Source organism: Equus caballus, chromosome 22 (genome assembly GCF_041296265.1).
Source record: "Equus caballus isolate H_3958 breed thoroughbred chromosome 22, TB-T2T, whole genome shotgun sequence".
NCBI classification, from domain to species: Eukaryota; Metazoa; Chordata; class Mammalia; order Perissodactyla; family Equidae; genus Equus; species Equus caballus.
The window spans coordinates 36,532,752-36,546,025 of record NC_091705.1 but is presented as its reverse complement, the minus strand read 5'-3'; the positions used below and the strand labels follow the sequence as shown (position 1 = coordinate 36,546,025).

General features: G+C 53.2%; 1 protein-coding gene across 6 annotated transcripts in view; it reads left to right on the top strand.

The window, feature by feature from the left end:
• Positions 1-1,459: 1,459 nt before the first annotated feature.
• Positions 1,460-13,274, top strand: part of SLC13A3 (solute carrier family 13 member 3) — a 76,959-nt gene continuing 65,144 nt past the window's right edge. For 2 of the 6 annotated variants that reach the window (XM_070247862.1, XM_070247861.1), the window contains exon 1: positions 1,638-1,836. In XM_070247862.1, coding sequence (XP_070103963.1) covers positions 1,726-1,836 — 111 coding nt within the window. In that variant the 5' untranslated portion in view covers positions 1,638-1,725. Of the gene's footprint in view, positions 1,837-9,805; positions 9,983-13,274 lie in introns of those variants that run through there. The other 4 variants (XM_023626647.2, XM_023626648.2, XM_070247859.1 and 1 more) reach the window with 4 other exon arrangements.

Genomic DNA, 13,274 nt, shown 5'->3' with positions numbered 1-13,274 from the left:
AGTTCTATCAATGGAACAAAATAGAGACTCCAGAAATAGAGCAATCAAATATGCCCAACTGATTTTTTCTTCTTTTCTGAGGAAGATTTTCTGAGCTAACATCTGTTGCCAATCTTCCTCTTTTTTTTTGTGCTTGAGGAAGATAAGTCCTGAACTAACATCTGTGCCAATCTTCCTCTACTTTGTCTCTGGGTTTCCACCATAGCATGGCTGACAAGGGGTGTAGGTCTGGCCGGGACCCCAACTGTGAACCCCAGCCCCAAGTGGAGTACGCGAGCTTAAACACTGCTCCATGGGGCACCCCCAAATTGATTTTTGATAAAAGTGCAAAAGCCATTCAATGAAATAAAGATAATTTTTAAACAAATGATGCTTCAGCAATTGGTCAGTGATAGAAAAAAAAAAAAAAACCTTACCCCAAGTCTCACACTTTATATAAAAATTAACTCATGAACTTAAATATAAAACATAAAACTGTAAACTATCAAAATTCTCGTGTAAAAAATATGAGAAAATCTTCAGGATCTAGGGCTATACAAAGAGTTTGCCACAACGTATGATCCAAAAAAAGGAAAAATTGATAAATTTGATTCCACCCAAATTATAAATGTTTGCTCTGTGAAAGGCTCTGTGAAGAGGATGAAAAGACAAGCGATAGACTGGGAGAAAGTATTTGCAAACAACATACCTGACAAAGGACGGCTATCTGTCCTCTGTAAAGTACTCTCAAAACTCAACAGCAGAAAACAGTCCAAGCAGGAAATTGGCAAACGATAGGAAGAGACAGTTCACCAAAGAGGGTATACAGATGGCAGATAAGCACGTGAAAAGATGTTAAACATCATTAGCCATTAGGAAAATATAAATTAAAACGACAATGAGGTATCTCTACACCCTTATCAGAACGGCTAAAATAAAAAATAGTGCCAACGTCAAATGCTGGCAAGAATGTGGAAAATGAAATCAGTCATACGTTGTTAATAGAAATGTAAAATGGTGCAAACACTTTGGAAAACAGTTTGGCAGTTTCTTAGAAAACTAAGGATGCAACCACCAGACAACCCGGCAATTGCACTCCCGTGCATTCATCCCAGAGGAACGAAAAGGCCCTGCAGGCTCCGTCCGACCTGCAGGTGACCGGGCGTCTCTGGGAGAAAATGAGAATAACAGTATCTGCAAGAACAATTCCGGCTGAGCGCATGCTCTGCGCCAGGTACTGTGCTAAGCACGTTAGGTGCATCATCTCAGTTAAACTTCCCAGCGGACCTCTTGTCTGGTGCAGACCATCGCTGTCATCGCCCCCACTGCCTGGACGAGTAAACTGAGGCTCAGAGGCCGCCGCTCAAGGCAGAGTCAGCATCTGAGTCCAGGTCACACTGGCAGCGCTTGAGTCCCCACGTTGTCACGGGCGAGTAAACCGCGGCGCGGAAAGGTTAAGCCAGCGCCCCGCCGCGGAGCTGGGCCGCCGCGGGTTTGAGCCCGGGGCCCCGCCGCCCTCGGGGCTGGAGTCCGCTTCCCGAGTCCTCGCGCCCAACTTTCCCGGACGTCCCCGGCCCCTTCCACCGGCCCGAGCAGGCGCCACCCGCGTCCTCCGGCGGGAGCGGGCGGAGGGCGGGCCCCGCCGCGTCCCCTCCCCCGGCCGCCGGGCTTTAAGCGGGCGCGGGCCGGGCGCGGGCAGTCCGGGCGGCGCGCTCGCTCCGCTGCGCTCCGGCCACGATCGCGCAGATGGCGGCGCTGGCGGCGCTGGCCAAGAAGGTGTGGAGCGCGCGGCGGCTGCTCGTGCTGCTCTTCGCGCCGCTCGCGCTGCTGCCGGTGGTCTTCGCCCTCCCGCCCAAGGTAACGCGTCCGCTGCCTGCGCCCCCGGGCCCCCCGGGTCCCCCGGGGGCCGCGCCTCGCAGCACCCTCTGCTCCCCAGCCGCTGGCGTCCCAGGCTAGACCGCTTCGCCAGACCCCTTTGGCCCTCTCCCCTTTACCCTGCCGTGGGCCGCTGTGAACCCCCCCAAGCAGTGTCCCCCTGTCCCAGCTGTTCTTGGAGCCCGGGTCCCACCCGGCCGTCTGGATCTTCTCACTTCTACAGGACTGATTCCTCTTTGTTGAGCTCCAACTATGTGCTGGGCGCTGTGTTGCACATTTCACTTGATAATCACAAGGAACGCTAAATGAATGCCAAGCCGTGTGACTTGGGGCAAGTCACTTAACCTCTCTGAACTTCAGTTTATGCCTATGTAAAAATGGGGGAAGTGATAGTGCCAATCCATATCCATCCGGGGTTGTGAACGTTAAATGAGGCAATATATGTCAATCTCTTAGAACTGAGCTTGGTACACAGTAAGTGCCCAGTAATGCACTGGCTGGTCTTATTCCAGGCGTCTTACATGATGGGGACAGCCAAGATTTAATCAATGCTTACCTGGAGCAAGGTGCAGTGCTGAGCTTTGCCTTACAGTGCATCATGTCATTCAACCTCTCAGTGCCCCTCACAGGGCAGAATTATTTCCCCCATTTCTGGCAGAAGAGAAGTGAGGATCAGAGAGATCAACTGACTTGCTCAGAATCACACAGCAAGCAACTGAGTGGGGATTCAGTCCTGGACTGTCAGACTCCAGAACCCGAGCTGTTTCTAGACTCTGAAAGAAAGTAGTCCATAGAAGATCAAAGGCTGCGGACTGAGTCCTGCGTGTCATGACAAAAATCAATACCAGTGGGGGCTGGAAGAAGATGGGACCCCGGGTTCCTGTTGGGTCCCCAACCTGTGCCCAGCCCATCCAGGGCATAATGGGAAGGCACTAGGTTCGTACTAGGTTCGTAAGACAAGGCTGCTACCTGCAGGAAGTTGCTTTACGATCCCTTAATGAGACATTAGATGTTGATAAAAATAAAAGTAAGGAGAGGGTGTACTTTAGTGCTGTATTACCCAGACTCCATCAGCGGAGACCAGGGGAGCCGTGAAAGGTGTTCAGAGAGGGCTGCCTGGAGGAAGGGGCCCTCCTTGGGCGCCGGGAGTGAGGAGGTGATACCAGGTGCTGCCAAGGAGATCCAGGGCTAATGCACCGCAAGTTCTTTAGTGTGGAACTATCCAAGCTGTTAGGCTTTCCTGACCTGGCAGGGAAAAACGATAAACGCCAGCATCAGGAGTAGGTCACTTTTTCCAAAACCAGCTCATCCGGGGCGACTTGCTGACCTCAGGACCTCGGACAAACCTTTCTTCTTTGGGTTTCGCTGTCTTTGTCTGTCACATGGGGTGATTGCCATGCTAGCCCCCAGAATCGCTGTGAGGGTTGAGCGAGGAAGTCACCTGGCTTTGTGAGGCATCGTTGGTGGAAGGACGGATGGTCTGCGAGGTCCCAGGTGGAGCTCTGGGGACAAAGAGATGAAACACACAGGCCTCCGTCTCCGCGGCAGGGGCTTCTGAAAGCTTCCCTCTGCTCTGCCCTCTAGCAGGAGCTGGGAACCCGGGGCCGATCCCAGTGTGACGGGGCCAGAGCGTACAGCATTTGAGGGGCTCTCTTTAGGAAAAAGCGTGCAGCTTTGCAATGCGAAATTCACTACAGGGCTTGGCAGGGCCTCGGGGCTTAAGCTTCATCAGCTTCGCAGTGAATCCGCTTCCGGGTGAACCCTGACGCGCACAGATGATGGGGAGTGACTGTAGCCCCTGCTGCGGCGGTCACCCTCCTAAGTAAGGTGTTCCATTGAATGCTCAAGTCATACTATGTGCCAGGCACCATGCGAAGGGCTTCTCAGGCCTTGTCCCATATGATGTCCACATAACCAGGGAGGCAGCTGCTATCAGCATCCCTATTGAACAAGTGGCGAAATGGAAGTTCAGCAAGGGTAGGTGACTTGCCCAAGGTCACACAGCCTGTACAAGCTGGAATGCGGTCTGTACTCCTAACCGCTGTGCTGAGCATCCTTTCCTTACTCATAATTCAGTTAGAACCTCTCCTGGTCCCCTATGGTTCCCTGGTGGGAGCTTTTGTGTGACCCTTAATGTCACTACCTCTTTAAGTGGCTCATAAACCAGGGCCTGCTCCCAGGAGGCAGGTCTGGCTTCTTGGGAGACCTTAGCCTCCCCCAAAATCTGTATCAGCATATGCAAAGCCCCCTCCCCCATATAATAATATATAGAGAAAATTATCATCATTATATTCTTGGATTTGCATAATGACATGTTTCTCAATCTAATGTACAAGGTCAATAAAAGTATCCTTAGAGAACATTGAACAGAGGACATTGCCGTTTTTATTGATCTGTGACATGCGTTTAAAGAAAACAGAGTGGGTGTACTCTGCAAACACAGCTTCCAGATAATTCCCGGATCTTAGCCAGTTTTAGCCCTGTGATGACCTCCCCAGACAAAGGCCGGTGGTCTAACCGAAAACCATGGTGTTTGCCGCACAAATGCAGCCTCAGTGCAAGTGTCCTCGGTGTCCACCCCACCCCCGGCGTCAGGTTGCCACTCCTAAGCGTCTCTTACCGGAAACTCTGGACCCACCGTGCGGGTCGTGTTGTACAGGTGGAGTCCTAGAAACTTTTGCAAAATCGCGGATATCAGATAAGGACAGAAGTGTGAGATGCTTGGGCATTTCCATTTGCCTCTTGTTGGGTCCTGGTTTTCCAGCTTGATGGCGTCTCCAGGCCACCACTGCTGTAGTGTTCTGGGCATCTGTGTGGTCGGAAGGGTTGGCCCTCATGCACCTGTGCCTGGGTGACTGGTGAGCTGGTCTGCAGGGCAGAGCTGGGGGAACAATTCTTACATTATATCCTCCTGGCTCAGGACTGCAGTCAGCAGGGACAGGAAGGAGTGGGGTACTCTTCTGGAATGCAGTGGCTGCAATTTCCAGCGCCACGGGAGAGCTCAGCTCTTGCTGTGAAGAGTGCTGGAGACTTAGGAAGTCAGGGCGCTGCTGGAGGGACAGCCTCATGGTTTTCCAAGAATGGCCATCCTGGGAGTTGGAGGTTTGGAGAGTGGCCGTGGGCAGTGGTGGGTACAGACGAGACTGTGAAAGCAGGTTTGCCAGTAAGCTCCAGCCCCAAGTGTTTGCAGAGATGTCCTGCTTCCTTTCCTGCCTGGCCCCTACTCAACGCAAATTAAGCTGGACTGACCATCTGGCCAAGATGAGTTGTTACAGTGGGTACCCACAGGTGACTCTTTCTGAGGATGCTTTGAGGAGGAGGAGTTTTGCGGTGTTCTAGGCAGGACTGCTACAGAGTGTTGTGCAGGCTGTGCACTGCACAAAGGGCCTTGAGGAGGCAAGTGAGACTGAACCAGTCTGTGCTGCACACGCCGAGCTGTGCACCGTGGTGCTGGATCCGCCTGAGGAAGGGCCCCTCTTCGTGTTGCACAAAGGTATGAGCTCTGGCTGGCAGCAGACTTGTTCTGGGCTGGAGCATCTTCTCAGGGGATGGTAGTACACCTGTAAGGTCAGGGCTCACTTTCTTCCTTTTGTCTGATTCTTGGGTGGGGGGATTTAAGTGGGTGACCAGGAAAGTGGTCATTTCATCCCCAGTTTTGAGTCTTTGGCATCAGAACTGGGTTTTCATCCCACATACTTGCTCTGTGACCTTGGGCAAGTCCTACTCTTCTGGGCCTCCGTGTCTTCATTTATAGCGTGGCTGTAATGTCGCCTTCCTCCCTGGCTAGTATTTGGGCACGATGACATCATAGACTGTGCCTGCACGTAACTTCTTCCGTGTATCCAGTGCTTAAGGTGTGCTCTCACACTCCCATTCTGCAGACGAGGAAGCTGAGACTCAGAGCAGTTAGTGATGGACAGAGCGTGGGCTTAGAGTTGGGCAGACCGGGGTCGGGGTCTTGGCTCTCAGCTGTGAGACGGGGCAGCCTGGCTGGGAGACTTAGGATTTCCGAGCCTCAGTTTCCACACTGTGAAGTGGAGAGGCCTCCCGCCCCCAAAGGGCTACTATGAGACTCAGTTACGGGACGATACAGAAATTGTCCAGTGCGATGCCAAACAGAGAGTGAGAGTTTATGATAATAATAACTGCGGACCTTTTTTTTTCACGTTTATCCTATGCTTTTTTCCATGTCTTTCACATTTAGCTCATTTACTCTTCACATCGGCCTTAAGAAGTAGGAATAATGATTATCCCCGTTTTTATAGATAAGGAAAGTGAGGCACAGAGCAGTTAAGTAATGTTCTCGAGGTCACATAGCTACTAAATATGCTTCAGTCACTTCTCCTCTTTCTTGGTCCTGGGTTTTGGAAGACGGGGTGGCCAGGATTCTGAGAGGCCCATGAGCCTCCCTCTAATGGGAGTTTCCTCGGAAACACCCTGTGGATTGAATACCTTCTCTGGGCAGACACTGCCTAGCGCTTTTAACTTGCACCATCTCACTGAACCCCAGAGAGCTCGGACGGGGGATTTGTCCACATGCACCCCAAAATGGAGTGCGGTCTGGTTTGATTTCCATCATCCGAATACCTCCCACATCATTTTGGCCAGGTCCCCTTACCCCTTCATACGTTCCCATTATTTCCCAATTTTTTACATGGATGCCTTATTGCCCTCCCCTCCTTTTAAAAAAACTTGAATACAATAACTTAAAAAGGAAATTTTATGTCAGAACCATGTATGAAAAACCAGGATCGTGAATGACTAATAGAAGAAAACTAGCAATAAATAAATATACGTCCAATGTTAGTTGGCTACCTACTGCCGCCTGCTTGAAGCCAAGGGCCTGAGCCCCGCCCTTTCTTTGTTACAAACGGAGGGAAATGATCAAGAGAGGTGTTTAAGACAAGCTAGTGCCGAACTGAGACTGTTTTGGAAGGAATGAGAGGCAGAGAGAATCAGAAGAGGAGTGACCTCACTGTTCCTTACCGACCTTCTCTGAAGGGTCTGAAGTCTTCCAAAGTTGGCCTTTCATCTCGAGAAATACTGGACACGCCGCCTGCGTATGTGTCTCGTCTGGAGATTCTCGAGGTTGGTGTCAGCCTGGCTGCTTGGTTTCCTCGACTGTAAACTCAGGGGGCTCCTAGATGACCTTCTTTTCCCCATGACACTCGGTTGCTGTCAAGTGAAGGAAATCTCCCAGCATGTGGTTGGCGGAACAGTGGCCCATCAAAGACGCCTGTGGCCTAGTTCCCTGGAGCTCTGCATGTTATCTTACGTGGAGGAGGGGCCTTGGCTCATGTGACCCAGCTAAGGATCCCGAGATGAGGAGATTATTCTGATTATCCAGGTGGACCCAATGTAATCACAAGGGTCCTTACAAGAGGGAGGCGGGAGGGTCAGAGTCAGAAGGCAGCATGGTCTGGGCCCACAAGCCAAGGGATGCAGGCGGCCTCTAGAAGCTGGAGAAGGTGAGGAAGGGACTCTTCCGGAGCCTGCAGAAGGATCCAGCCCTGACGACGTGTTGAATGGAGCCCAGTGAGTGATTCCAGACTCTGGCCTGCAAAGCTGTAAGAGAACAGCTTTGTGTTGCTCTAAGCCGCTGGGTTTGGGGCACTTAGTTACAGAAGCAACAGGGACGGCATACACGGCAGAACCACATTCACAGACGTGTCCCGTCATGCGCGCCCCCGTTCCCGGGGGGCGAACCCTGGTGTTCAGGGGCAGCCTGGTTTGGTGAAGAAGGTCCAGCCTTGGACTCATCTGGGTGTGAGCTCAGCTCCAGCTCCCGCCTGAGCCGTGTGATTCCGGAATGGTTCCCCTCTCCGAACCCTTTTCCCCATCTGAGAAGCAGATTTATTCATGGTCCTTTCCTCTAGAATTTTGTGGTGAAGAAATAAGTTCATATATACAAACAATCCATCTTAGATACCCATACATTTTGTTTCTTTCACAATCTAACCTTTGCATATTTTTCCTTGGAGGGCTCTTTGAAGCCAGTTGGGGGGGGGAAATGGGAGACGCTTGTAGCGGTGGAATGGGCTGTGTTGAAACGGTCAGTTCTAAGCCTCAGTTTTCTCATCTGGAGAGGGGGTCTCCTAACACTTCCACCTCACGGTGTGTGGGGATGAAATGAGTTCACACGTTTGAGGTGCTTTGCGAAGTGCTGGCTCGTAGGTAGTGCTCAGTAGATGTCAGCTATTTTCACTGTAGTCCCTGTCACCACATTTCAGAACTTAGCGATCGTTCTAGTTTAACTTCCAAAAAGAGGAAGCTTCAGGAGGCCTGGAGAAGGAAGTGGGCTGCCTGAGCCTCGCAGCGAATGAGTGGCTGGCGGGGGCGGGCTCCTCCATCCCCTCCCCTTGTCCAGTGATCCCCCTTCTCAGCCTCGCGGTCATCAACGCTTTAGAATAGCGACATTTCATTTCATCTCTGACGCGTAACTTCTAGGTAGGGGGTGAGGGGACTCTGAGGTCAAGCTCCCTTATTTCTGTTGAGATCGTCGTAACCCTCAACAAAGGGTAAGAACAGCTCATGTTTATTGATCACGTACTAGGAGCTCTGGCCCGCTGGCTTCCTCTGCTCCAGCCACACTGGCCTTCTTACTATTTCTGAAATATGCCAAGAGTGCTCCACCGCAAGGCCTTTGCACTTGTTCCCTGTGTCTGAACTGCTTTTCCCAGATGTCTGCGAGGCTGCTCCCTCACTTCATTCCTCTTAGTTCAAAGATAAGCCTTCCCTGGCCACCTGTCTGAGGGAGAAAACAGCAAAGCCTTTACACTCCATTCTCCTCCCTGCCTTCTCTTTCTTCCTGGTCTTTATCACTATCTGGAGATATATGATGTATTTAAGGAATGGGCAAGTCAGGGTAAGCAGGTTTAAGATTGGTGAATTTAGATCATTTCAATGGGCTCTGGGACAAAGGGGCTGTCCCTAGTTGTGAGGTGCCTGGCCCGGGGTGATTAAGGCAGGTGGATAGTGGCCTGGAGTGAGAGAGCCAGTGAAGGAGAGGGTTGGGAGTGGGCTCTGGATGGGTTGGTTTACATTGGAAAAGCACACACACACACACACACATACACATGCACACACATACACACACACACGGGTGAGTTGTTTACTATCTCTAGGAATTAGCAAGCCGTGGGAGGGGCTGACCCACCAGGGTCAGCAAGGTCTCAAGATGTCAGAGCATCACATACAGGAACAAGAAAGTAGGGTTGTTACCATCTCCCCTACTCTTCTCTTCTCTCCCTGCGATCCAGCCTCATGGGCCTTCTGTTGGTTCTTTAAACCTACCAAGCTTGTTCCTGCCTCAGGGCCTTTGCACTTGCTGTTCTCTCTGCCTGGAATGCTCTTGCCTCTGATCTTCCACAGCTGGATCCTTCTGGTCATTCAAGTCTTAGCTCCAATGCATCTCCTCCAAGGAGTCCTCCTTGATTACCCCTTCGCAAGAACACTTGACCTCATCACCCCACAAAATACTCTCTAAAACAGCCTCCTGTTTTATTCCCTCCGTGGCGTACATCTCAATCTGAAGCAATTGTTATTTGTTCACTCTCCGCCTCCCCCATGAGGCTGTGAGCCACATCAGGGCAGGGCCCATGTCTGTCTTGTTCCCCCAGCATCCCTAGTGCCTAGGACAGTGTCGGGCACACAGGAGGTGCTCGGTAAACAAGTGAGTGAATGAATTTGGATTTGAACCCGGCTGTCTCTGATTTCAGAAGGCGTGCATTTTGTAACACCCCAGACTGCTCTCGGTTGATGAAGAGCTGTGCTGGAATCAGAGTTTCCAGCCATTTTGTTTTCAGCTGGGAAGGCAGAGGCCCCGAGGGGGCGTGGAGGGACTCTCCCAGCCCGGTGGTCCTGGTGCCCTCCCCGCCCATTTGACCCGTCACCTCGGAACCGCTCTTCTGAGGCTCAGCCAACTTTCCGCTGCCCGGAGCTCCTGCCAGGTGTGTAAACAGGCCCTTGTGATTCCTGGGGAGGTGGCGGGGGGCAGGATTGTGTTTCCTGACCTGGCTCGGCAGGATGGGGCCCTCCGGACGGAGGAGCAGGATTTCCTGACACCCCCACACCTTGAAGACACAAAGTCAGCACCCTCGCTAGGCCGGACCCTGGACAAGTGACACAGGTGCGCGCAAACTGCTCCCCGCAGCTGAGAGGTCAGGGAGGAGGCACGCAGGCCCACGCCACCTCCTGGCAAGTCGTTTCCCTCCCCTGAGCCTCGATTTCCTCATCCACAAAGTGGGGGTAATGAAACCCACCTGCTGGGAAGACCCACCCGTGCCTGGCGCATAGTAGGTGATCAATGAAGGATGTGGCTGTTGCTATTACGCGCAAAACAGGGATACCAGGCCATCGGCTCTGTCTGCTTGTCCCCGACATTCACAAGGCAGGGACAGCCAATGAGAATGAGCCTGTGCTGGGGGTTGGGGGGGCTGCGGGCTATGATGCACAGAACAGATCCCCAGTCTGATAAAGACATCAGAAATGAGCTGGGGAGGCCAGCCCGCCCCTGCCACCAGCCCAAGGGTCCCCCTGGCCAGTGCGTTTTGCTCTCCTCTCCTGTGGGGGTCCTTACCAGCAGCCTGGGCTGAGAGGGGGATTTGATTTCAGCCGTGTTAAGCTCTCCTGCAGGAATGTGCCGGTCCCTGGGAGGCTGCATCCAGTTTGTTGATGTCCGGGCCGCATGCCTTATTCATGCCCTCTCTGTCCCCCCGGAGGCCTCCTGAGAGCCGCAGCCAGCACCACTCTAGCGCTTATTAAGTGCCAGGCACGGTTCACAGCACTCAGGATATGCTTGCTAGCTCATTTATGCTCGCACAGCTCAGTGGGGCACGTGCTGTTATTAGCCACCTTCACAGATGGGGAAACTGAGGCACAGCATGGCTTAGCCACCGGCCCAAGCTCCCACAGCTTGGAAGTGTCAGAGCTGGGGTTCTAACCCTGGCATTCTAGCTCCAGAGTCTGTGCTCTTAGCCACGCTGTGTGACGCAGGGGATGGACCCATTTTACACATGAGAAGGCCGAGGCTCAGAGAAGGGGAGCCACTTACCGGGCACCTCACAGCCGTTGAATGAGAGGTCGGGCTGGCATTCGAACCTACGTCTGCCTTGTTGAAAGCCCACGCTCCTTCATGGCTCAGTGGAAGCAAAGCGGGAAGGAGTGAGTGTGCTGGATGGAGTGGGGGACGTCAAGAAAGGCTGCCCAGAGGAGAGACGTGTCATTCTGATGCTGGAGTAGGAGTTTGGAATTCCCAGGGAGCTCTCTGGAGACAAGAACTAACATGGGTGCTCAAGCATTATGGGTAGGAGCTTGGGTTTGTCTGCTTGGGTTCAAATCCTGACTTTTTAATATGCTGTGTGATCTTGGGCCAGTTACTTAATCTCTCTGTGCCTCAGTTTCCTCATCTGTAAGTGGGTATGAGAATAATCGATGATGCTTGTAAAGGGCTCAACAATTGTTGGCTACCTTCATAGACAAATCACCTGCTGTGTTCTGGGCTCTGGGAAATACTTTAAATCAGTGGTTCTCAAGTGTTTTGCTCCCCAGGAGACATTTGGCAATGTCTGGAGACATTTTTGATTGTCAGAACTCAATGGAGGTGCTGCTGGCATCTGGTGGGTGGAAGCCAGGGATGCTGCTAAACACCCTGCCATGCACGGGACTCCCCACACAGAGAGCTCCCAGGCCCCAAATGTCAGTGATGCTGCGGCTGAGAACCGCTGCTCTGAACGCATTCGCTCTTCTGGTCCCCGGACAAGCCTGTGAGGCAGCCCTTGTCCCACTGTCCGTCAAGGGGACGGGACCTTGGGGATGGCCGGGCCTGCGCTGGGCACAGGCCTGGAGCAGACGGCCTGCGGGGTGCAGAGGACTGGGAAGCGAGGGCGTTCCGGGGCAGATCAGCCGGGCCCCAGCCTGGCTCAGAGACCGCTAGGCTCCGCGGGAGGCAGCTGGCCCGTCCCCTCTGCCCTCAGGGCCCACAGCGGGCAGAAAGGCCTCTGTCCCTTGGTTGGGAGCAACAACAAGAGAAGCCCTTGTTCACTGCCACCCACAGCCCCGATTGTCCCCTGGCTTTCACATGCCGCTCGCACCTTTCTCCCATGACAGGCCGCTTTTCTGGCTGGTTCTGGAGGCCTGCGTGGGGGGAGGGGAGTGCAGGAAATTCTTCCTGCCCCTTTTAACTCTTTCCTGCCCCCTCCTGGCCCCTTGGGCTTCTCTGGAAAGGGCTGGGACTCAGCAGACTTTCTCGTGGTGCCGGAGCGGGGCAATTTACAGCAGAGCCCGAGCCTAGGAGTGTAGGCAGCTGCCTGAGATGGGGCGTCCAGCCTGGCGAGCCTGGCGGCGGCCTGCTGCGATACCCTGCCTGCCGCCCGGCTCCCGCCTCTGCCTGGGCGCTGGGGAGACTGAGCCCTATTCCCAGAGGACCCTCTCACCCCTGCTGGACTGCCGTCGACCCGGGAGACCTGGCTCCATTTCCTGCTCCTGATCTTTTTCTTCTGTGGGACCTGGACCTCCTCCAGACCTCGGCTTTCCTCCTTCGGAAAAGGGGTCTGTCCAGAATCACCAGGCTTATGTGTCCCCCAGAGTCACTTTCTGAGGAGGAGAGGGCCGCATTGTGAGAGTGTGAACTCCTGCACCAGACTTCCTGGCCTCCAGTCTTGCTCTCCCACTATTTGACTCTGTGACTTTGGGCAAGTTACTTAGCCTCTCTGTGTCTCAATTTCCTCCTCTGTAAAATGGGGACACTGATAGGACCTGCGTCACAGGGGTGTTGTGAAGATTGGTTCATGCCCCTGAAGGACTTTGGGCTGTGCCTGGTGCATGAGAGGTACCAGGGACATGTCTGCTCCTCGTATTGTTGTGACTAGTAGCAAGAGTAGTGTCATTTGCGTTACAAATGCACCTGGGGATCCCATCTCGGGGTCTGGCAGCGCATTCTAGGGGCTAGCCCTGCTCCTGACTGCTCTCGGCATCTTCCCTTTGCTTGTGTGCGGGCTCTTGGGTTCTCTGAGCCTCTGTTTGCTCCCCTACAGGATGGCATAAGGCTCAGCTCCTCGGGGCTTGCAGAGATGGAGCAAGATAGTGCTTATTTAGAGGAAACCCTTGCCCTCTGCCCTTGTGCATGGTTGGGGGCATGTAAAGTGGCGCAGCCACTATGGAAAACAGTGTGGGGGGTCCTCGACCACCACAGGATCCGGCAATTCCACCTCTGGGTATTTAGCCAAAGAAAATGAAAACACTAACTGGAAAAAAATACCTGCAGCCCCATGTCCATCGCAGCATTAGTTACAGTAGCCAAGACACGGAAGCAACCTCAGTGCCCACTGATGGGTGAGTGGATAAAGAATATGTCACACACACACACACACACACACTCTCACTCACTCACGGACTATTACTCAGCCATGAAAAAAGAGTGA